The sequence below is a fragment of the Sebastes umbrosus genome, chromosome 6 (genome assembly GCF_015220745.1).
Source record: "Sebastes umbrosus isolate fSebUmb1 chromosome 6, fSebUmb1.pri, whole genome shotgun sequence".
Taxonomy (NCBI): Eukaryota; Metazoa; Chordata; class Actinopteri; order Perciformes; family Sebastidae; genus Sebastes; species Sebastes umbrosus.
The window spans coordinates 31,899,070-31,923,547 of NC_051274.1; the positions used below are offsets into that span (position 1 = coordinate 31,899,070).

General features: G+C 41.5%; 1 protein-coding gene and 1 long non-coding RNA gene across 15 annotated transcripts in view; one reads left to right on the forward strand and one right to left on the reverse strand.

Annotated features, from left to right (window-relative positions):
* Window positions 1-23,022, reverse strand: part of LOC119489776 — a 68,405-nt gene extending 45,383 nt beyond the window's left edge. The window contains exon 1 of the long non-coding RNA XR_005207249.1: window positions 22,931-23,022. This is a non-coding gene — a long non-coding RNA (uncharacterized LOC119489776). The remainder of the gene's footprint in view (window positions 1-22,930) is intronic.
* Window positions 1-24,478, forward strand: part of casz1 (castor zinc finger 1) — a 224,844-nt gene that overhangs the window by 194,324 nt on the left and 6,042 nt on the right. For 7 of the 14 annotated variants that reach the window (XM_037772598.1, XM_037772599.1, XM_037772593.1 and 4 more), the window contains 13 exons: window positions 492-588; window positions 3,935-4,099; window positions 5,635-5,807; window positions 6,894-7,762; window positions 11,343-11,414; window positions 12,854-12,986; window positions 14,468-14,531; window positions 15,507-15,670; window positions 15,968-16,090; window positions 16,186-16,506; window positions 17,570-17,768; window positions 18,586-18,757; window positions 20,669-20,817. In XM_037772598.1, coding sequence (XP_037628526.1) covers window positions 492-588; window positions 3,935-4,099; window positions 5,635-5,807; window positions 6,894-7,762; window positions 11,343-11,414; window positions 12,854-12,986; window positions 14,468-14,531; window positions 15,507-15,670; window positions 15,968-16,090; window positions 16,186-16,506; window positions 17,570-17,768; window positions 18,586-18,757; window positions 20,669-20,817 — 2,701 coding nt within the window. The remainder of the gene's footprint in view (window positions 1-491; window positions 589-3,934; window positions 4,100-5,634; window positions 5,808-6,893; window positions 7,763-11,342; window positions 11,415-12,853; window positions 12,987-14,467; window positions 14,532-15,506; window positions 15,671-15,967; window positions 16,091-16,185; window positions 16,507-17,569; window positions 17,769-18,585; window positions 18,758-20,668; window positions 20,818-24,478) is intronic. The other 7 variants (XM_037772592.1, XM_037772596.1, XM_037772594.1 and 4 more) reach the window with 4 other exon arrangements.

Here is a 24,478-nt window from a genome sequence, read left to right on the forward strand (position 1 = left end):
TTGAGTGGGTGTGTGTGTATGCGTGTCGAGGGGAAAGGGTTTCAGTGTAATAAGTGTCTCTTATGGCTGCTTTGGAAATAAATGGAGCTAATTTGGCTGAAATTGGTGTGACAGACGGGTAAATTGTTGCAGCAGTGTGGAAAGCAGAAGTCGGTTTTGAAGGTGCGAGCTGTGTTACTTTGAAGGTGAGACGAGCGTAATGCCTTTGAGAACTCCTTCACCGTTTTTTCTTTTTTCTTTTGTGCTCTTCCTGGTATTTCAAATCATTTCTTCACTAATCACTCTTGATTCGCTGTTGATTATTTTTGAGTCACACCGACACATTTCTGAGCCGCTTTTGTCATTGAGCTTTTTCATCCCTGCGACTGTTCTGCGTGCGATAAGCTCTGATGTGGTTCTGAACCAGTGTTGATGATGTCATTTTATTCACTGGCTCTGTGTGGCTGTTTCAAAAAATGTGTAATTGTTGAAATGTGTCCTGCAACTTTCAGGTTCTCTGGAAGTCAACACTGTGGACACGTGCACTGTGCCTACCAGTACAGAGAGCATTACCACTGCATGGACCCTGAGTGTAACTACCAGGTGAGCGTGAGTACTTTACAACTTTTTTGAGCATCACTCACATAATACACATTTTCTCTGCCACCCTCACTGGTTAAAACCATAGACTGTAGGCCAGCCAGGAAGTCAGCATGGCCCTGGTTTCCTACACAAAAAGCCAATGGGATTGTTCCATTGGGTTTTGGATTATTGCAGAAAATAAGATCTGTGGCAAACAAACGTTTATGATACTTGCACGTTTTGTTCAGCAAGATAATCTCATTCATAAAACACACTGACTTCAAGCCCACACACCCGCCCGAGCCAATCACGAGCCGAGCACAGCTGCAGCTTGCTAGTGTGAGCCGCCTAGCTGCTACGTTAGCACCAGTAAGAGATAATGTACAGCGAGCTAGTCATTGTTGTGAAATAAACCCCGACAGGGCGATGTGAAGGGGTTTATCTCACAAAAATGACGTGCTAGCTGTATATTATCCCGTTTATTACACGGCTACTTACTTAAGAAATCAATAAATTTGACACAAAAACGGTCCGCCAGAGTCCGAGATCAGAACTGTGTCCATAGCAACGGTCTGTTATACATAGCAACGGTCTGTTACAAAGGAATAACAGACCTTAGAACACCGTAATTGACCAATCACAATCAAGTAGTCAACAAAGCCGTGTAATAACTAACTGTAATATCTCCACAATTACATTTATGATCAAACTAACACATGTTCTTTTACACAGACTCTTGACGGTTATGGAAAGTTAAAGTTACACCTCCTCTCTCGTACAATTCCCGATCTTCCGTCAATCATCACCTCTCGGTCCCTTTTTATAACATCAAAGACTTATTGGAAAAAATTAACACGTGATCATACATCAGCGTAATAAGAACTACCTAAAATAACAGAAGCCATCTTCGGATAAACCTTTTTGGTGTGTACTTAAACTTTTTAGTTTGGCCCATGTCCAGACATGGAAGGGGCGGGATTTCATAACAAGTTTAGGTTAGGTGACTTAAAGCGAAGCATCTTCTCTTTCATCAGGAAGCGACAAAGGGGATGTGGTGATCCTTGGATAGACAAACAGGATAATGTGTCATCTTTCATTAGTGGGGTCACACCCAGCCAAAGTCTACGAAGATGAAAAGTTTGTTGGCCTTTGGTCTGCCGAACAGGCTACGAGTGTTTACACCTGCTCAGTTTGCAGGCATCGTCCAGGCACAGTTGCTCTTTGACAGTTGCCCTTTTATCACAAAGGGTTAGTTGTAAATATGCTTGAAATATGTCTCTTTATTTATCTATGTGTTCGTTCTTTTCTAAAGACATCTGCCACTGACTGGGGGCCTGCCTTTAATCCCCTTTCACGTTATTAATCTCGTCCTAGTCCCAGGAGTTGTCATGTATGGCACAGGAAAGAGAAAAAACACAAAGCAGATCATAATACAGGCCCTGTGTTTGCTGTAGCATATGGCCTGAGAGAGTTAGACAAACACGGGAAGATTTGTCAAAGATGTCAAAAATCCATGCACAGCTGGAGCCGTGTGTGTTTTCCTTCCTTTCCTAACAATTTTCTGAATTAAGCCATCTTCGGCTGTAATCTCCTTTGTCTGCTCCTGATCAAGAGAGATTACCGCTCGATAAATATTGTTTATGTGCTGAAAAGCATTACAGATCTAAGCTTTCATTTTCTGCATGAATCCCACTTCACAGTCTGATGGGACACATTCTTGGAGAAATCATTTCATGTCATTATTTAGAGCGTTAGTTCGGGTTATCACGGCAATTTCCACGGTCAGGTTCACATTTCTCTGTTGCTTTTTTTTTTGCGTGTTGCGTGGAAACACAGATATGCTTTGGAAGCCAGCTCTCTGGGATGTCAATACCCTGAAAAAAAAAAAAAAAGGAAGAGAGGCAGGCAGTGACGAGCAGCCCCTTTCGAAGCGATAACTCATGAAATGTTACATGACACACACTCCTGGAATATTATCCCACTGCCAGCCTGCGGGCTATTGGCTGAGTCTTAACATTCTCCTTTCATGGGCTTGTACATGAGGGAGAGTGTGCATCTTGCCACACTAGTGGGAATCCTAAAATAAATGTCGCAAGTGGCTCCCAACCTTCATCACCACTCAACTGAAAATGAGATCTTTTTCCCAGTCAGCTCTCTCTGTGGCCTATTTTGGACGGCCTGATGGATCGAATGTACGATGACCGCAGTTCAACTTATCTTCCGGTCATCATTAGATACCAGAAAGCCCCAAAGCTCAGAACTGAGCTCAGGAGCTTTTTTTTGTTCAAAAAGCGATGAATCCACAGCATTCATCAATTAGATTAAAAATCCTAATGAAGTGTTTGCTCCTGCAGGAGTCAAACATCTCAGAAATATGCAGCGGGGAAACAGGCCAAGAGCGAGGGAATGAACAGCTGTGTGCGATCTGAGATCTTAGCTTTTTACTTGTGTGCAAGTGGAACACATGACACAAAGCAATTACCCTACTTTGTACAGCAATTAGTTGCTTTTTTAGAATAGTTCTTTCTGATGTTTTTTCCCTCAACTGGAGATAAATATGGATTGAAGACAGAACTGTCTCATTGATTCGCGCGTCTCCCGTTACAGTTTCTGTAACATCAGCTTAAGCCCAATTACAGCAGATTTGGTTGCTGAAGTCTCTGCGGAGTGACTTTTCTGTTTTCCCTTCCCGACTCCTGAGTGTGGGAGGGATTTTTTTATTTATTAATTTTGTAATTTTATAAGGCGGGTCTCTTAGCATATTCACTCATCATTACAGGCACCAAAAGCGAGCGCTTACGCTTTAATTAAAAATGGAATCATATCTCAGCGAATTGAAAGGGAAAACGTTTTTTGGTTGGCTTGTTTGTTTGTTTGTTTCTGTTGTCTTCTGTTTTCCCCTGTGCATGTCTGAGAAACCATCTGCATGGAACATAATTTTTCCAGAGACAGAAAACATCAGAACTGTGATCTTGCATGTCAATTGAAGCATCTTAATTAAAAAAAAAAAAAAATACATTTTTTAATGGAAGGGAAAACATAATGTAGAGATAGTGGGGGTATGAGGAACATACTTCATGATCCATGTGGAAGCTTGGAGAGTACCAGAGCCTTTGGTGCTGCATTTGGATAGGACATAACTTTGAGATATGCAAAGTACATCAATAACCACAGAACGCATCATCTTTAAAGACCTCGTGGCCCTCTCCATTGCAGTGTGCACAGCCCGCCCCAGCTGCCAATTGGCTCCTGCATGTTGCAGCTGCTGCTTCCACAGAGATAAAGTGACTTGTTGCTGATTCTGTGACTGGTTTAAATAAACACCAACCTGTTGCCGTACATTTTTTTTCCCCCCCCTCCTCCCCTTTTGCAGAGGTTTACCAGTAAGCAGGATGTAATCAGGCACTACAACATGCACAAGAAGAGGGACAACTCTCTGCAGCATGGCTTCATGCGCTTCAGCCCTCTGGACGACTGCAGCGTCTACTACCATGGCTGCCACCTCAATGGAAAAAGCACCCATTACCACTGCATGCAGGTACACTCCCAGGACTCGCACCTCCTCCTACACACATACCCACAGTAAACCCACAGTAGGCATGCATGCACACAAATGCACACAAACATGGAAACAAATCAAATTCTGCACATATGGCCACATGTGCTCAAGTGCTACATACGATACAAATAACCCACGACACAGGTATGCTAATAAAAACATGTGAAATATAATTCATTATTAAATTCCAGAGCCACACAACAAGCGTGGTTGTCAGTAAACCACATCTCACATAGTCCATATAGAGCCTAAAGGCTGCTTGTGTATCCAAAACAACTTTTTTTACAGCATTTACATCGTTCCAGGAAAGTTTAAAACAGGATAAGGCAGGATAAAAAAAAGAGTTGCAGAGCAGTTCCACACTTTTTCCATTTACACCAAAGTGTCTTTAAAGAGCAGTTTGGCAAAACGTGTCCTAAAGTAAATAAAAGAAAATTGAAAAAAGGGTTTGAATACACGTGAGGCCTCTTGTTCTTTCCCCACCTCTCCACTCTCTCGCTCCTTAATTGGCATGGATAAAATTCAGTAAGGTGTTTATATAAACTACACATTTTTCATCTTTTAGTACCAAGCAGCCAGTTGAAGATTATTCCCCCTTCTGGATTTGTTTAATTTTTTACATCTGCTTATTTTCAACGTGTCATTGTGCCGAGAGCTTTCTCACCGGCGGGGCAGCAGCGCAGCGGAGGATGGCTTGAGATATATTCTTTTTTAAACCCCTCTAACGGCGTAATTGTTATTAGGACATTTCAGCCCTTGTTTTAACAGTCCCTGAGAACCTGCAGATGTTGGCATCGGCTCGCCTGATTTAGCGAGGGGAAAAAAACAGAGTGGCATTTTTTTCATTGTTTGACTCAATATGGAGAAGTTGCCCGGTTTGTGCGGGTGAAAAGTGCCAGGGATGATATACAATTGCTGCTTTTAATTCAAACATTACCTGTTTTTTTCCCCCCTCTGTTGGCTCAGAGTACCAGAACATTTTAAACTAAAGACAGTCATCTTGCTCCCATCTGCTTTCCTCTGCCCCCTCCACCTCTCAAATTTGTTCTCAGAGTTACAGTAAGTTTGTGGTGACTGCGTCGTCGCACTCCAAATATGAATTTCATTTTCTAAAAGGCAGCTTTGCCAGGAAGGTACTGTAGTTTCAGCTACCTGCTGTGATCACCGCCTCTTTCACTCTCATTTTTGTCTTCTTTTTTTTCCAATTGTCATAATGACAAGATGTTTTCCAATTCACGGGTTCGACTTGTACTGCTCTAGTGCGCAAAACCACAAATTTAATTGTTAACGTGTGAAAAAAACCTTCTTCCACACATTTCTAGGCCACCCGCATTTTCTTAACCACACTGAGCTCCTTTCTGTACAGCGTGTACAGTACATCAGATCTCTATAAAGCACTGCCTTTTAGTAGTTGGCTTTTTCAAAACCATTCTTGCAAACTGAAACTTTCATGTCTGCTGTGGGCCCAGTCAGATCTTGTTTTTCGATTGCCATGCTTTGTCTTTGCTGTGCAGGTGGGCTGCAGCAAGGTGTACACTAGCACCTCAGATGTCATGACCCACGAAAACTTCCATAAAAAGAACGCCCAGCTGATCAACGATGGCTTCCAGAGATTTCGTGCTACTGAGGACTGTGGCACAGTCGGGTGTCAATTCTACGGGCAGAAGACTACACATTTCCACTGCAGGTGAATATTGTTGGCCTAATGTGGTGGATGTTTTTTGTTTTTTTTTACATTTATAAAACCTACAGTACATTAAGCATAAATGCATTAAAAACAAACAAAACAAAAGCCAACAAATCAGCAGCAGAAAAAAGGAATATAGGCCAGGGATGTCACAATACCAGAAATTTAGTTGTCGATATCAATACCAGTGAAACTCCACAATTCTAGAAACAAATTCTGGATTCAAACAACTGGATTTATTCAAGTTTCTCGCCAAAAACGACATTTACAAGATAATATTTGAACACATCGTGATAATTTTAGAATTTACCTTTACTCAGTTTTATTGAATAGAGCCTAAATGCATTATAATGTAAATCAATGGCACCTCCCATGTTGAAATCGTCTGGGCGAGAGCTAGTTAATGTTAGCTGTTAGCAGCCAGGTCCTGCACGGAGCTAACAGCTAACGCTAACTAGCTCTCATCCGGCCAATTTCAACACGGATTTGTTGTTCGCAATGTAGCATCATCAGGGAAAAATTAGGGTCGATAGTGAGTTTTCTGCATCCCAAATACATTTTCTATACTAGTCTAAAGTCCTGACGGTACTGTAGAAAAACGGGTATCATCACGTTTTCAGAATTTTGGCATCGACTTGGTACCGAAGTATCGGTTATCGTGACATCCCTAACATAGGCACATTCAAAATAAATTACAAATATATGATAGGCAGCACATAAGTGAAATAACGACGAATGGCTTCCCTGTTTCTTGGCCTGAGCCACTGGTATCTTTGACACAAGATAGAAGGAAAAAGGAAAAGAAGCATCAAGCTCTTATTTTGAAGAGCAGAACTTTTATCAATGGAGATAGAGAATCACTCGGTTGATTCATTAAACTCCCTCCCTGAAATGTATCCCTCTGGCAAAGGTTGCAGGTGGCGACGTGTCAATGAGCTGCTGCTGTGTTACCGAACCGCCTCAGCTATCATTCCTCCATTGTCAAGTATTTGAATCATGTGGACCCTCTCCATGACTCCCAACTGCAATGAGGAGGCTTTGTAGTGGAACATCATAGTGAATCATGTTTTCCTTTCTTTTTTCCAGGCGCCCGGGATGCACATTCACCTTCAAGAACAAGTGTGACATTGAGAAGCACAAGAGCTACCACATCAAGGATGATGCCTACGCCAAAGATGGCTTCAAGAAGTTCTACAAGTACGAGGAGTGCAAGTACGAGGGCTGCGTGTACAGCAAAGCCACCAACCACTTCCACTGCATCCGCTCAGGCTGCGGCTTCACCTTTACCTCCACTAGCCAGATGACCTCCCACAAGCGCAAACACGAGCGCCGGCACATCCGCTCCTCCGGCGTCATGGGCCTCTCTTCCGCTTACCTGGTGCCGAAGGACGAGCAAGAGGAGTCGAGCAACGATGACCTGATGGACTTCTCAACCATCAGCAGCAAGAACTCCAGCCTGAGTGCCTCGCCGACGACCCAGCAGTCCACCACTGTATCGCACCTGTTGGCCACGCCCACCACTGCTGTCTCCTCCTCCTCTACATCGGGCCACACCCTCAAACAGACATCCTCGCTGCCCAGCGCAGGCCAGCGCATGTCCAACCTGCTGTCCCAGGCCCTGCCCAGCAACATGCCGGTGGCCCTCGCTCTGTCCAACAGCGCCATGGCCGCCTCCAACCCGTTCTTCCCCCTCATACCCAGGCTGCCTCTCCAACCACCTCCGCCAGCCGCCAGCCTGATATCAGCTGTATCCTCTGGGGCCCACTCCATGCCCACCGACTCACTGACCCAAAGCTGCTCCACAGTGGGTGCAGACGGCGCCATGGCCTCGACCCCAAACTCCTTCGCCACCTCCTCCATCATGGAGAAGATCTCGGCAAGCAAAGGTCTGATATCGCCCATGATGGCCCGACTGGCAGCTGCTGCCCTGAAGCCCTCCAACAACTTCGACACAGGTCAGTCACTTCACAGATAGTCATCATTGTGCCTCATTTATAGGGCTGCATGACTTTGAAAAACTATGTAATTGTGATTATTTAGACTGATAGTGCAATTGTGATATGATTTGCGATATTAGTCGAATGACCATTTTCACGTCATTACTGTCATTTTCATTGAAAAATATATGAAAATGATTATGATGTGATTTCTTGCGAGGATATTTACCAATACAAAAATGTTTTCTTAAGTCTGTAGAATATGATGTGTAGGCCAGGACATCTCTGCAAGAAAATATTTAATTTAAAAACACATTTTGCCTTAAACGATTCTAACAAATAATTTAATTTTAAAACATTGCAGTGGGCCATATTGGGATTTTGATCAAATTTCAATTCATTATGCAGCACTAATAATTTATGTGGATACTTAGCCAATTACACAACGGAAAATAGTTTGTACTCAAACAAAATCTCCAACAATTTTGAATATTTGCATATTTTCTCCTTTTTTTATTGTAAAGTTAATATATTTGTGTTTTGGATTGGTGGTCAGACAAAACAAGCAATTTGAAGACAACTATCGATAATTGACAGATTAATTCAGCTCTCTTAATATTTCCTTTCCTTAATGTTGTAACTGAACCAGCTTAACACACTTGTAGGGCTGCAACTAATGATTATTATCATAGTCGATTAATACGTTGATTCTTTTCTCGATTTCTCGATTAGTTTGTTTGATCTATAAAATGTCACAAAATGGTGAAAAATGTCAATCAGTGTTTCCTAAAGCCCAAGATGACGTCCTCAAATGTCTTGTTTGTCCACAACTCAAATATATTAAGTTTACTGTCATAGAGGATTAAAGAAACTAGAAAATATTCACATTTAAGAAGCTGGAATTAGAGAATTTAGACTTTTATTTTCTTAAAAAATTACTCAAACTGATTATCAAAATAGTTGGTGGTTTATTCAGTAGTGTTGCAGCTCTACACACTTGCAAATTATGAACCCTAGAATAAATGTGTAGTCAATTGTAAAGATGAGCTTTGCTTGTTACTCTATTTATAGAAAAAGGTATTGAAACATATGACAAACAGTAACCTTTTGAGCCATGTCAGAGAATATACTGCATGTACACTAAAAGCCACATCCCTTTTTCTGTGTGTGGACTTCACTCCACTACAGCCAGAGCACACAGAGTGCACTCAGAGGTCATTTCTATCACTACACCACAGTGGAGAGAAAGGCAGCAAAACTGCCGCTTTCAGGCTTAAAGGGGCATACCGGAGGCATAGTCCTCTGCTCTGGGCTTGTTATTGTGTTGATCGTTTGTTAGATACCCACAATCCATTTGGAGATAAATGCGCTGACAGGGGAGAGTAGAGCCTGTAAAAGTCTCTTATGATGTTCAGAGTGGGGGCTCCTGGGGCTTGTGTCGAACATGTTTCCTCATCATTGGTCTCTTATCTATGTCTGCGCCCGTTCCAAGCAAATGGAGGTGGAATGAAATTAAGTTCAGAAATTGCAAGAACAAAAAAAATGTCGGGGTTTTTTTCTTTTTCTCGTATCCTCTATGCAAACCGATAAAAAGAAAAGAAAAAAAACAGAAATCGCTCAGGCAGAAATGACTCAATGCACCAGAGCTGAGCTTTTTTTTTCTCACTGTCACCAGAACTCAGACACACTTGCATGCATCAGCAAAGACACAATTTTTGAATTTCTAGAAACCCGCTGTTCCCACAAAAACATGTCAATATCTATTTAGCATAAACACAACTCACATAAATTTTGGAGCTTAATTGCCTTGTCTATGTTTATCATATTGCTCGAAAACAAAGCTTCTGGAAATTAAGTTAAAGCATTAAATTGATAATGCACTGCAGAGCGCGATCTTGCATTCAGTTAGCAGCGGGGCCTCCTGTGCTGAGCCCGAGCAGGTGGGGTGCGGATTGTAAATGGGGCTGCAAGGGGGAGCGTCTCCGGATGTTGGGACTGGGAAGGATTACAATTCCTGGTGGTGTTCCTGGAGCAGGACAGGCCCTGGGAGAGAGATGGGGCAGCTGCTCCGGGGAGCCGAGCTGAGCCCAGGCTGTCAGGCTGAGCTCCACCTCTGGGCTTCCAGCAGGTAGTCTGAACACTGGGAAGGCCCCCACTGAGGGTGGGGCCTCCACAGATGGTGCCTTCACCACCCCTCTCGTTGTCTCACTGAGAGGCTGCATCTCAGATCTCTCTGCTTGATAGCCAAGCTGGTTTGAAATAATCTCCTCTATCTATCTCACCTACTTTATGGTAAAAGTTGAGCGCATGACACAGGATGGAGAAGCAGCTTAAGTTTTGGTTCTCATATTTGCCTCATAAAATGTGTGATGTGAACAGGACATTTGGGGCTAAAATGAGGAGGAAGTGGTATGTGCTTCTCAGTCAAAAAAGGTGTGAGAAAAGTCTCAGTGTTTGTGGCTATTTTTCACAGTGTTTATTTCTTTCAACGGGTTGTGAAACTTCGCCTCTTTTGTGGTGAATTGTGTATGTTTCTGCTTTCAGTATTTTTTTTTTTTTTTTATTAATGTTCCGCTCTAATTTACCCCTAAGTGTTTTTCCCAGAGATTCAAGCATCTGAAGGGTTTACTAATTAGACACACAGTACAAATGATCTTTCACAAGCTCTGTATCTTATCCGGAGTAATTACATGGTGATACATTATTCCTGGATAATTTCCAGAAAGAAGCTGCTTTGAGTCATTTGTCCTCCCTCTTTGCGAAGTGGTTGGAAAAAAAAATAAGTTCATGATGTGCAGCAGAATAAGAGATTTTTTTTGCATTTTAATCCACTTTAAAAGTAAACATATCCTCTAGGGCTGGGAAGATTCACCCATCTCCCGGTTCGATACTATCATAATACTTGGGTGCCGATTCAATATGTATTATATTACGATTTATTGCAATTTTTGTCAACTTTTTAAGCACTAGACCATGGGAAAAAGTTGAATCATACACCCCTTGGGACTTTTACTTTGGAAAATCTCTAAATTGATTGAGTAAAAATGTTTGATTTTCAGCATGTATGTAGTCAGAGATGTCCTGAAGACAAATATATAAGTCATTGTCAGGAATTATTTAAAAACAAAAAATTCCAGCAACCCAAAAATCAAAGAATAAAGACATTTCCCTCACAAATTAGTGGAATTTTCTTTTTAATCTATAAGAGACATGTAGTGTTTTAAACTACTGATGAAAATAATCCAATCAATCTTATTTCCATATATGTATTTTGTATATACAGTTCCTTTTGTTAAAACCTTATTTTGAAAACCGGATGTAGTCACACGTGTATACTTCTGCTAAGTCCGTCGCTAGCTCTCCCGTCAGCTCCGTTGGCTGAATAGACCGCACGTTACCGCAATACAATAACATTTCTTGTCCATGACAGAGTTAGCATGCAGCTTTAGCCGTGATGTCTAATTCTGCTTTTCCTGGCAACGTGTGAAACCCAAAGTGTTTCCATACTTTACTGTGTGTGTAGCGTTTACAAAGTTTGTTTTAAAAATGTGATAGTGCAGGTCGTATCCATGCAGACTTTTCTGCTTTTTTCGTTTAGGCTCGCTGCGGTTGGTTGACGGATACAGAACGGATATGACGTCACGTTACTCTGACTACATCAATAAAATCGGTAACTTCCTTCTACCTCTGTATAGACTCAAATGATAATCATGAATTGTGATACATAAATAAATTGATTATTTTTCCCACCCCTCTGATATGTAGTGAAGGAATGCTTAAATCATGTGTAGATCATAGTGAGCGGCTGCTCTTGATATAATGAGCTCTCATTTGGTCTGAGAGTTGATTTAATTGTCAATGACAAGGCAGGATCTGTCTGGCTAGTTAATTTTGGGTGTACTCTTTTCAAGTTGGGGGGGAGGGAAGACTTGGTAAGCATTCAGTGACCTCAAACCAGACGCAAAATTGTTTGCCTGCTGTTTTCCTTTAGCCCCACCCCGACTCCACCTCCAGCCACTCCAACCTCAGCCATTGTCAAACTGAACTGACACTGACACTTCCCCATCTCCCAGCTTTCAGCTGACAAGGCCCAAGACTGGCTTTTCCACTCCTATTCTGCCTGATATGTCTCTGGGTCATCTTGTATAGCAAGGGGGGGGAACTCTGGTCGGTTTCCCCCTTACGTAGGCTGGTCTTGTTTTCTCTGCAGCAAGAGAAAGGAGAGGAGCCTCACCAGGCTGAGGGCCAAGGGCACACACTTGGTTGCCCATGACCTTGCCTGTCACTATCCCTCAGCACCAGCCCTGATTCCTAAACAACAGATTCCTCACCAAACCAATCACGGCCGCTGGTGCTCCTCAGTTTTACAGTGCCTTAGAGGCTACACAAGGGTCACCCCTCCCGCTCATATATATTTTTTTAAATAAACCACTTATTGTCTACCAAAAAGCCCTGCTCTCTCTGTGTAGCCCCAGGACAAATTAATATTTCAATCCCTTGGGGATGGGGGGGGGGGTGGGGCAGAATTCACCTTCCTGTCAGCATTTTTATCCCACGTCGTCCCCTGCTCTTTATTTATTTCATTTCGGCGCTCCTGTCCCCGCTCACAGCATCCACTGAATACCTATTTGGAGGAGAATGTGATCAAGAGGTCATGCTATTTGAACCAATCTGATTGGCTGTCAGCTCCAATCTGACCGACATAGCACCCCTGTTCCTTGTGGGTACGCTCAGTGGCATTGGCTGCCGTCCGTTGTCAGGCCAACGAGCAGCCTGGGAAGGTGGGAAGGGAGGGGGGGTGGCCAATCTGAGACTGCCACTTTCCCTCAGCATTAGCATCTCACTTAATGACCAGTTAAGAGGCAGCCTGGCAAATGAGTTGTGACAAGTGCTGCAGAAAAAGGAGTCTTTTTCCCTCATATCTCCCGCCTCTCAATCACCATTTAAAAGGCTTGACGGCCTGACATAATTTCGCAATAATTATCACTCGGAGTATTCTTTTCGGGCCAGGACAGAAGTCAGATTGGATCTCATCATAGGGGTAATAATGCTGACCAACAATAACTTTGTTGTCACTTCTCTCATCTGCGTCTCTGTCTTGATCCTCAGGGAACGGGCAGCCGGCTTCAGCCAGCCAGTTTAATCTGGTTCAAGTGAAGCAGGAGCCGATGGACGTCAACTCTGGGGCCTCCCAGGACTCCACGCAGGAGCACAGCCTGGACCTGAGCAAGAAAGACCACAGGTACGCAGCTGCATGGCATATAGTAGGATTGTAAGAAAATATTGAGTATTGCGATATTATGTTTTGTGATACTGTATTGATTCTCATAAACACTAGAGATTTTTAAACAATAGTTTACATGATTAACTCAGTCAATACTTTATTTGCAAAAATATGCACCATCTCAAAGTAGTGCTATGATGTTGGATGTTACAAGGACTGTGATGAATACAAAATTGCATACAAAAACTAAACATTATTTTACTCCAAATTCTTGCATATACTATAACAGTTTTCCTAAATTCAATTTTTTTTTAAATCGCACTATATAGCAATTAGGGCTGTCGATCGATTAGAATATTTAATCGTGATTAAACGAAAGATTGTCCATAGATAATCACAATTAATCACAAATTAATCGCATTTTTATCTGTTCAAAATGTACCTTAAAGGGAGATTTTTCACATATTTAATACTCTTATCATCATAGGAGTATGCAAATATACTTCTTTATGCAAATGTATGTATATATTTATTATTGGAAATCAATTAACAACACAAAACAATGACAAATATTGTCCAGAAACCCTCACAGGTACTGCATTTAGCATAAGAAATATGCTCAAATCATAACATGGCAAACTCAAACAGCTGTCAGTGTGTCAGTGTGCTGACTTGACTATGAGTTGCCCCAAATTGCATGCGATTAACATAAAGTGGGCATGTCTGTAAAGGGGAGACTCGTGGGTACCCATAGAACCCATTTTCATTCACATATCTTGGGGTCAGAGTCAAAGGACCCCTTTGAAAATGGCCATGCCGGTTTTCCCTCGCCAAAATTTAGCGTAATCTAGTCTGACACCAGTATCTTCACTCTAGCTTTAAAACTGAGTCCGCTACAACCTAAAAATCCCAGGTTAAAACAAATTTGCGTTAACGCGTTATCATCACGTTATCTTTGACCACCCTGATAAACAAACTAAACTTTGTTTTACTCAGATTTTATGCAATATATCCCCTTACTTACAGAATTGCAATATATTGAATCGTAACCCCTGTATCATGATACGTATCGTATTGCTAGATTCTTGTAGATACACAGCCCTAGCACATAGAGGGTTAATGCTGTATGGAAAATGTTGATTCTTCCTAATATATTCACAAAATAAATCAACAAGGAAATAAGGTTTCCCTGATTGATAGATGATTTCTGCAGTCTTGGCAGCCAGGGTTATGCACGCAATTATTTATCAAAAATATATCATTTATATACCTATGCATACAATTATAAAACCCTCAACATATTTCTCCATTTTTGTGTGAGAAGGATGTTTGTATAAACCGTCAACTCCAATCTTCCCTTCACTTCGCAGTAGATCTTATTTCTTAAGAAGACAGCATTTTTCTTCTTCATTATACAGGCACACCTTGCGTGATAAATAGTAATATTTACTGTTCTCATGCAAATCTTGACTAAACATTGTTCATTTTCCTTGTTCCAGTAATGAATCAAACGGACACCCTGTACCAGGGAATACATCTCTTTTATCCTCGCTTATGAATAAGGTAAGATCCATCCATCAAACGCCTTTCATCCCAAGACAAATTAGCGGGACACGGAGGGGCCTGTTTGTTTTTTTAATGTTTCACCGCTAATAAGATGAGTTTGTATCATTTAAATTTTCCAGCCATTTTTCATACAGTGTAATTTTCACTGCACCTCTCACAAATTAATATAATGAAGCAGTAGCTGGGTGCCATGCCAGATATATAGAGATGTTTGTTTTTTGATGAGCTGTTTTGAACTCGCCGTCCATTTTTTCTCCTCCTTTATACTTTTTCTTCCCCCGCCTCGCTCTGCATTTATTTATAGAGTTTGTAAATTATTTGATTAAAAAGTCAGGGGGAGAAAAAAACAAGAGGAAGGCGCTGCCCTCATTTGTTACCGGGTCTAAATGTTAGCGTATGGAAATTTAAATGTGTTTTTGGGAGAAGATTAAAATGGACATCGTCTTAATCATACATCTCATCTGATTGATACAAATGTGCCAGGTGGTTTCCATCACATTGATGATGTAATGACAGAGCAGCCTCCTTTTTTTTTTTTTTACCCTTGCCAACTGGTCAAGATGTCCTCCCACCCATCCACACACATCGTCTTTTTTAACCTCTCCCTGTGAGAGCTTAACTTCAGAGTTGCGCTTCTCAAAGCAGTCATTAAACCCTGACAGCGGAGGAGCTTGTTGTCCAACAGCTCCTCGTGTCATGTCAGCTTTTTGGGGGGTTTGATTCAAGCCACCACATCACATAAAAGGGTTAACAGTTGCTCCCAGAGGACGCCTGGCAAACACGCTTGGCCTGCACTCAAGCAAAAGCCTGGATGTTTGTAAATCTGGCTGTGCTTTTTTGCTTCGCCAAAAACATTTGTGTGTGTGTGTGTGTGTAGAAACTCTCACACTCTCACTAACATATGCAAGTGCCCAGCTTACGTATGTTCGGCTAACCCGGCAGCTGGTTGTTTATGTGCTATGTGTTTTGTAGATGTCGCAGGTGAACCCTGCCCTGTTCAACGCCATGAACCTGAAGACGGAGCTGGAGGCGGGCCAGGGCGGCAACAGCTCGGAGGCAGCGCACTATCTGAACAGGGTGCTGAAGAGGCCACTGCCGGAAAAACACACTGAGATCTGGAGGACATACCTCCGCAGGTATACAAATTGAAGGAAAGAGTCACTTAGTTAGACTTGACTCATTCATTTCGATAGCGAGAAAACAGTCAGAGTATTTAAAAGTACTGTACATAGAAGGCCTTTTCCTGTAAATACAATTCCTCACAACCTGCATCACTGGAAACCCCCTGAAACATAAAGAATCTGGTCTTGCGGGAATTTGACTTACAGTACGACGTACTTACGGCATTTACTGTCAGATCACAAGTTGAACCAGTTGTCCTCTTATTTGAAAAGGCAGTCAATTTACAGTCTTCACTGTCTGTCTATGTTAAGGTTTGACACAGATGACTTCTGCGAGGCTCAGTGCGACTTCCTCCAGAAAGTGCACTTTCACTGCGTGGTAGAGGACTGTGGTGCACTCTTCAGCACTGTGGATGGGGCCATAAAGCATGCTAAGTGAGTTTTCCCCTGGTTCATAATCGGAAAATATACCCTTTCCACGTTTTAGCTTTTGGCTGTATTGATCAATATAAAAAAATTTTGTTTTCCAGCTTCCACATCCGGGCCGCCTTGAAGGTGAAGTCGGAGCCTCAGTTCGGCGAGGGCAAGGACTCCGGCGAAGGAGCGTCGCTGCAGCCGGCCGCCCCCGTCTCTATGGCCAACAATCCCTCCATGGATGTGGCACACCTCACCTCCTCCGGTGGCTACAGCTCCCCTACTCCCTCCCTGCTGGCCTGGAAGCAGCTGACCGGCAGCATCCCTCAGATGTCGGCCTCGATGCCCAACCTGCCGGCCAACTCCCCTCTGGCCACCACCTCTCTGGAGAACGCTAAACCACAAGTCAAACCTGGCTTCCTGCAGTTCCAGGAAAAGTAGGATGAACATTTATTTGCCTCTTATTATATAACAGGACATTATGTTTATTAGGGGTGGGGGAAAAAATCGATTCACTTATGTATTGCAACTCGATTTAGATTTTTTTAATGCCAGAATCAATATATTTGCTTCATTTGAGTCTATGCAGAGGTAGACGGAAGTTACCGCTTTTATTGTTGTAGTCTGTCCGATAAAGTACAAAACGGCAGAAGGTGTGCATGGATACGACCTGCACTCACACATGTTAAATCCAAAGTGGTAAACACTACACATCCAGTAAAGTATGGAAACACTTTTGGTTTCACACATTGACAGGAAAAGCAGAGCTAGACATCACGGCTAAAACTACATGCTAACTCTGTCATGGACATTATCGTATCGTGGTAACATGCGGTCAAGCCGGCCGCCACTCTCATCCTACGGGGTCAAATCGTCCGACGCTACAACTGTAGAGCACCCATATACTACCATTATGTTAAATGCAGTCAAACGGCCCCGATGGAGCTGACCATGGATGTATACAAAGAACATAGCTGACGGGAGAGCTAGCGACGGCCTTGGCAAAGTTAGCGGAAGTATACGCGTGTGACTACGTCCGGTTTTCAAAATAAGGTGTTAACAAAGGAAACTGTATATACAAATACATATATGGAAATAAGATTGATTAGATTATATTTACCAGAAGTATAAAACATTACATGTCCCTTATAAATAAAAAAAAAATACCACTAATTTGTTAGGGAAATGTCTTTATTCTTTGACTTTTGGGTTGCTGGAAATTTTTTTTATAAATAATGCCTGACTGATATATTTGACATCTCTGACTACATACATGCTGAAAATCAAACATTTTTACCGTATTCATTTATATATTTTCCAAATTAAAAGTCCCTACAAGTGTATGATTCAACTCTTTCCCATGGTCTAGTGTTAAAAACGTTAACAAAAATCTCAATAAATCATAATATTGAATCAAAATACTCCCAGCCCCACTTATTACATTTCAGTACAGTATGTTTATCTGACCATTAACTGCATTTTCCATTTTTATTCATCCAGTGATCCCTGCTTGGCTACCGACTGTAAGTACTCAAACAAGTTCCACTTCCACTGCTTGTTTGGGAATTGCAAGTATGTGTGCAAGACGTCCGGCAAGGCCGAGTCCCACTGTTTGGACCACATCAACCCCAACAACAACCTGGTCAACGTCCGTGACCAGTTTTCCTACTACTCTCTCCAGTGTCTCTGTCCCAACCAGGTGAGTGTGGCTTGATAACTCAGCCAGGAGCTGAATCACCTACTGTCATCTCCCCGAGGTTTCTAAGCATGAAGTATGCTATCTATTAGACTGGTATTTGAGGTTATTTGACTCAAGGCTTTCACAACCGCCGCTCCCCGCCTTCCATCTCTGCCGAAAAAGACAGTCGACTCACCCCAGTAATGCCTGTTTATATGTCAATGATGTCATTTTGACTGCCGCATTCTCCTCTCAGAAAAGGCCAATTTAGCTGATATTACCCAATAAATCATTGTCACTTGCACAGTAAACAAGGCTGTCTGGAATAGGGCAAAAATCAGGGGAATGCTTCGCAAATGAAACCTAAATGGCAGCCCCTGCCTGCTCTCATGAGCCCGTATTTGGAAAACCGTTTAAATGAATTCATTAATGTGTCGAAAATCACCCCTCTCACAAAAAGTCCCCCCCTCCTTCCTCCTCCTCCTCCTCCTCCTCCCCTCCTCCCCTTCGTCTCCATCTCCTGAACTGAGCAGATCTTATTTGGCCCGGTCCTTTGGGATCTGGGCCTCACAAACAGATGGTGGTGTACAGACATGTTCGAAAGGAGGGGTTTTTGTGGGAAGCCTAGAAAAAAAAATTGTGCTTAGAAATGTGGTATGTTCCAAATGACCAGAAAGGAAAAAAGGGCTGTGAGGTGTTGATTATGTTTTCTGGAGTGTGTCACTTTAACTTTGCACACAAAGAGAGATCAAAAAATATTAATCAACTGCTTTAGCTTTCAAACATTCACCACGATTTGAGTCATGAAATTGGAAATAATGTGTGTTTTCTTCTGCAGCACTGCGAGTTCAGAATGAGGGGCCACTATCACTGTCTGCGGCCTAGCTGCTACTTCGTCACCAACATCACCACCAAGCTGCCGTGGCACGTCAAGAAGCACGAGAAGGCAGAGCGCCGCGCCGCCAATGGCTTCAAATATTTCACCAAGAGGGAGGAGTGTGGCAGGCTGGGTAAGAAAAAAATACTAAGTTCTGATATAATATGAGTTTAGTATAAGTTTTGGCCTGCTTTGTTAGCACCCACCACCCGCCAAATGCGGGTAAATTGTTGGCGGTGGCGGGTAAAATTGTCTTTGGTGGACAGATAAAACGCTAGAGATGGGAATCGAAACCTTCAAAATTAACTGGAATTACAATTCAAGTGTAAACCATTTTATTGCAGCAACAAATTGATCAGAACTTAAACAGGAATTCAAATTCTAGTATATAATATGTATAGTATACAAACATAAAATTTAATTGAATAGGTCAGCCCCATTGTCACAGCTATTTGAGTCAGTATCGGCCCGATATCCGATCCGGTATCAGTGCATTCCTACTTGCCTGCCACAATGGCAGGCAGTGCAAAAAGTGAATTTCAGGCCCTGCATGTCAGCTTAAACACTCAGCTTTTGATATTATAATATTCTACCTGGAGCGATGATATGTGGATTAAAAGTATAAAATTGAGAAAGATGTAGATTGATTTTTGGCGGTTGTTGCAAGAGTATATACTCTCCGTGTTTACAAAGGGAGAGAGACCAGTGTTGGCAAACACAGTGTCATGCCATGCTATGAAACAAGTCTGCCTCGTAGGTTTTGTTGCTGTGTTTTGCATATTCACAATGGCACCTCAAGTCCCAGAGGTAGTCTTGCCTGTACACTATATGAGCAATAACGTCAAAGGGGGGCAATCACATCCAGGTTGTTTTCTTCTTCCTTTTGCCCCTGTCAGAAATGAGCAATTAGGTTTGTGTTTGTTAATTATCCGGCTTGTCTGGTTTAGCCTGTTTGTGTTCTGAAGCTGCGCCTCACAGCCACCGCTGCCATCACACAGAAATGAATTAAAAGTGATCTGTTTTTTTCAGGCGGTTACACAAGCTTTTCAGAACGCAGAAACAAAGCACACAAAAACGGGCCCTAAACAGCTGTTTTTTGTCCCCAGCCTGATCTGCCAACTGTATTGTTTAGGGCTGGGGGGGGAAAAAACAGAAAGGATTACCATCGCTAGCACTCCAGTCATAAAGAATTGATGGCTTGCCAGTATCCATGGCAGCAACATTAAACTGAACACCGCTGATGATGTTACCTGGTTTCTGTCTCACAAAAGGCCCTGCGTGTCACGGGGGTAACTGTTATTTGCTCAACTTTGCGTGTTTAAAACATTGTGTGTGCAAAAGCTATGTGATGACACAGACGTGTTGTGCTCTTAAACTGGGTGCCATGGTTACTGACATGCTAGCACCTGCCCAGCATGTTACTCTTTCAATTATTTCTGCCTGCTTTTAAATAATGGTATTTGATTAACAAGCACAAAACGGAGCATTCATTTAATTTGAAATCATAAAGCAATTAGAGCTAGACCGGTTAAAACACTAGAAAAGAACAGAAGACTATGGAGCAGGCACAATGGAGAACAAAAGGGGAAATGACAATGGAGATACTTTGAAAAATGAATTTAATATGGTAATAATTGTATATTTACTTTGGTTTGCAGGGGTGTGTGCATTATTGGCCCACAGAAAATGAGAATTTATTTATGTAAATTCCTAATTGAATAAAGCATGTCAGTGTAATAAAAGAGCTCCACAGGTTTAGTGCACAGAAGCCTTGACTTGCTCAGTGTGACACCGGAGTGATCTAATATTCCTCCTACATGTACACTCCCAAACACTTTGAAATCGATCCCTCTTTTGTCGGAGCTATATCATGAAATTAAAAAAAACTAAAAATATTTCACTTTGTGTTTGATCTAATCATAACACCGCCGCACTGATGATATTGCGTTCAGCGCATTAGCTGTTCTCAGACGTCTCACAAAGATAAATTAATTTGCAAATGGAGAGAGTTTAAAAAAAACTGCTACTGGTTTTCTCTTTGCAGGTTGTAAGTATAACCAAGTCAACAGCCACTTCCACTGCATCCGCGAGGGCTGCCAGTTCTCCTTCCTGCTCAAGCACCAGATGACCTCGCACGCACGCAAACACATGAGGCGGATGCTGGGGAAGAACTTTGACAGAGTCCCATCACAGGTACAACCATAAACTGTAACATATGACACATGCCAAATTGAAAGGGGTAATTGTCTGAAAATACTGGCTCAACACCTCAGCGATCTAAAACGGGCGTTGAGCCGTTTATTGAAACATATTTTAAGAAAGCCAGGTACATCACACACCCTTTTACTGAAAGACTAAATTGGGAACATATTGTGCAGACTTATGAAAGTTGTCTAGATTGTCCTATTATTAAGGCTCATGGTTTTGATTTTGCCAGTTTCCACCCAATAATACCCAGATGTTTTAAAAGGAAGTTACATTTTATGTTCCTGGTTGGAGCTGCAAGAAGATGATAAAAAAAAAGGCCTTTTTCCAACAAGCACTGCTCTGTAAATCTGGTTATAGAAAATGAAAATGAAAATGAGCTACTAAACTAAAGAGTTTCACTGCAAATGGTAGAACACAGTTCCTCTTAGATTTTTATATAAAAATCAGATTTTCACCTCATTGTTTTATTGTTTTAGCTCAAAATTAAACTATTATTTGTTGGTATCCAAAGTCTTTGTGACTTGTGTACCTAGATTGGTTGGTTTTGGCAGGTTTTTATCGTCAATATGAGTCAATACGATTCTGGGAAAAGCATAACAAGTTCATTCAGGGCAAAAAAGAGTACCGCTCATATCCTGTCATACCAGTCAGTGACAAATCAAATTTTTCACTGTGCAGTGTACTCCATTTCCGAACATAACCTTTGCGGTACGTCATGTACCGTAAGCGGATTTAAACATGTGGATTTTCTAGTTCTGTTTGTTCTTTTTTCATTTCGAAGCATTCATATAATGACTGAATGACGTTCATTCTTTCTTAAGACGTTTATTCTTGAGAAATGCTTGGTGGTATGCCAAAAGCCAACACCTGCATTAATGACATGTCATATCCGAAGATGTTTGTTTCAGATAATAAGCGGTGAAATCTTTATGGGTAGTAAATTTTGTCTTAAATATAGTCTACATTAGTTAGGCAGACATACAAAACAATAAATGCCCTGAGAGAAAAAGAGACAGAGTGAAAAAGAGAGAGATAGAGAATGGTGTCTCTCTCTAACTCTAAAAATAAGAGAGAGAAATCTTGGCATCTGCGCACCAGTAGAAAACAGCTTATTCACGCCTACAAAATGTGCAAAAAAGCACCAATAACCACACACAATGACGGTTGAAAACCGCTTATTCACTCCTACAAAATGCGCAAAATTGCACCAATAACAACACAATGACGGTAGAAAACCGCTTATTCACTCCTACAAAATGTGCAAAAAAGCACCAATAACCACACACAATGACGGTAGAAAACCGCTTCTTCACTCCTACAAAATGCACAAAAATAGCACAGTAACCACACACAATGACCATCTGGTGACGGCGCACCAGGACAAAGAAAGAAGAGAAATATTGGTGACGGCACACCAAGATAAAGAAAGAAGAAAGAGAAATCTTGGGGTCAGCGCACCTGTGGAAAACAGCTTATTCATTGATACAAAATGCGCAAAAGAGCACCAATAACCATACACAATGAGCATCTGGTGGCGGCGCACCAGGATTTAAGAAAAAAGAGAAATATTGGTGACGGCGCACCAGTAGCCCAACATCACACAACATACACATTGCCAATAAAAGGGTTAAAAAAGTAAATAAAGAAATACATTTTTAGGGCTGTACCGAATGTAATTTTTTTTACATTTGAAGCTTTGATTGAGGTTTTCGAATGAAGCTTCAAATGTCTGTCATCATATTTTATGATGTCATTACACTAAACAAATGGGAAATATGTGATTTTGTGTTATTGTGGTTACATTAATGTAATTTAATTTTTTTTAGTGCCGTTACATTGCTGCTAGTCCGCTCCTTTGTGTGCTTTGTGTGCGGCAAACCAGAGAGCAAACAGTTTTTTGCCCGCAGTGAAAATGTTGTTTTTGAAAGGCTAAATGCCAACAAATATGGATTGAAGCAGAACCCAATGTTTCTGTAAGTTGTTAATCATAATAATTTGAATTCAACGTTATGAATGAAGTTTCAAACTATTTGGTACAGCCCTAATATATATATTTATTTATTTATTTATTTTATGACTTTTAAAAGGAGGCATTTACTTTATCTGTAGACAAACTCCATGCGCCTGACCCTCTGGACAAAGATGTCAATGACAGATGCGGTGGTAGATCCTGGAGATCATTGTGTCTGTCAAAAAAATAAGCAGATGCACAGGCATCATTCTTCAGACTGTTTGTGAACAAGTATAATCCCACCAAATCAGACTTTTATCAGATCAAAGATTTTTGCCTATCTGGACAGGCTCTTTAATTTGTCTATGTTAAACTAAGCCAAGGAAACCAAGTTCCTCCAAACAGTCAAACCCGGCTTTCATCTGTACAGCAATGTAGTCAAGAAAATTATACAATAATCTTTTCCTCTCATCTCTGATAAATGTGTTGTGGCAGGTCTCCTTACTGGTCAGTTTTAGTTATTACTTTAGTTATATAATTACTTTTCTGTTCACAACTATCATAAAAACTGCTCTAAATGGAGCACAGGCCAATGTCTATAGTCTTGGTTTGAAGAAGAGAAAACAGCTCATCTGTCAGGTTATAAATGACATCAGGAGAAATCAGGTGGATGATTTTGAAAGCCAGAGATCAGACTCCTGATAACCTTGGCAAAAGCTTCAATTAAATCATCTGGTTGGATGTGCATGAGGAGCTTAAATGTGTGGCTAACTTGTCATCTTTTTCTGCTGCTAACACATGCAACAGTTCCAACATTCATCTCGTGATTGGCAGAGCTGACGTCACTGCTCTCTGGTTAGCTAACGTTAGCTCTAGCTTGGCAAGCTAAGCTAACCTCGTACTACTCGGTTTAAAAAGTCCTCATATTTTACCTTTCCGCCGGGTAAGATGCTGCAGGTCAGGTGTTGGTTTACCGTTAGCGAACACCGCTCTTTATTCAGCCATAAGACGGCGTTGAAAACCTAGAAAAAGTCAGAAATAACCGCAGAGCCGTTGAGCTAGCCTAGCCGCGCTAGCCGCTAGGTGACGCTGCTACTCCGAAGTTCACCGAGTGGCGCTGAGCCGGAGCGCGTGCATCACGTGACGTCAGAACCGACTACGCATGCGCACATCAAGAGTCAACGCTGCTGCAAAGAGTATAGAAAATAACAGAGCTAAACTCCAGTGTTTTTTTTTGACAACAGAAGTTTTCGAGAGAAGAAAGTCGTCATATTATGAGAATAAAGTCATAATATTATAAAGTAGTAATTTTACGTGCTATTTTATTTTTTTCTCGTAAAGTTATGACTTTACTCTCGTAATTTTACGTCTATTTCTTGTAAAGTTACGACTTTATTCTCGTAATATTACGACTTTATTTCTTGTAAAGTTATGACTTTACTCTCATAATATTACAACTTTTTCTGGTAAAGTTATGACTTTATTCTTGTTATATTACGACTTTTTTTTTTACAACAGCCGCTGTTGCCATTTTGGATTAAAAAACGCTTATCATATTTATAATATTTTATTGATCAACACAGGTTATTTTTTATTTTATTTTTTGGGCGTTTTTCAAGCCTTTATTTTATAGGACAGTGGATAGTCTAGAAAGGGGGAGAGAGAGAGATAGATAGATGGATAGATAGATAGATA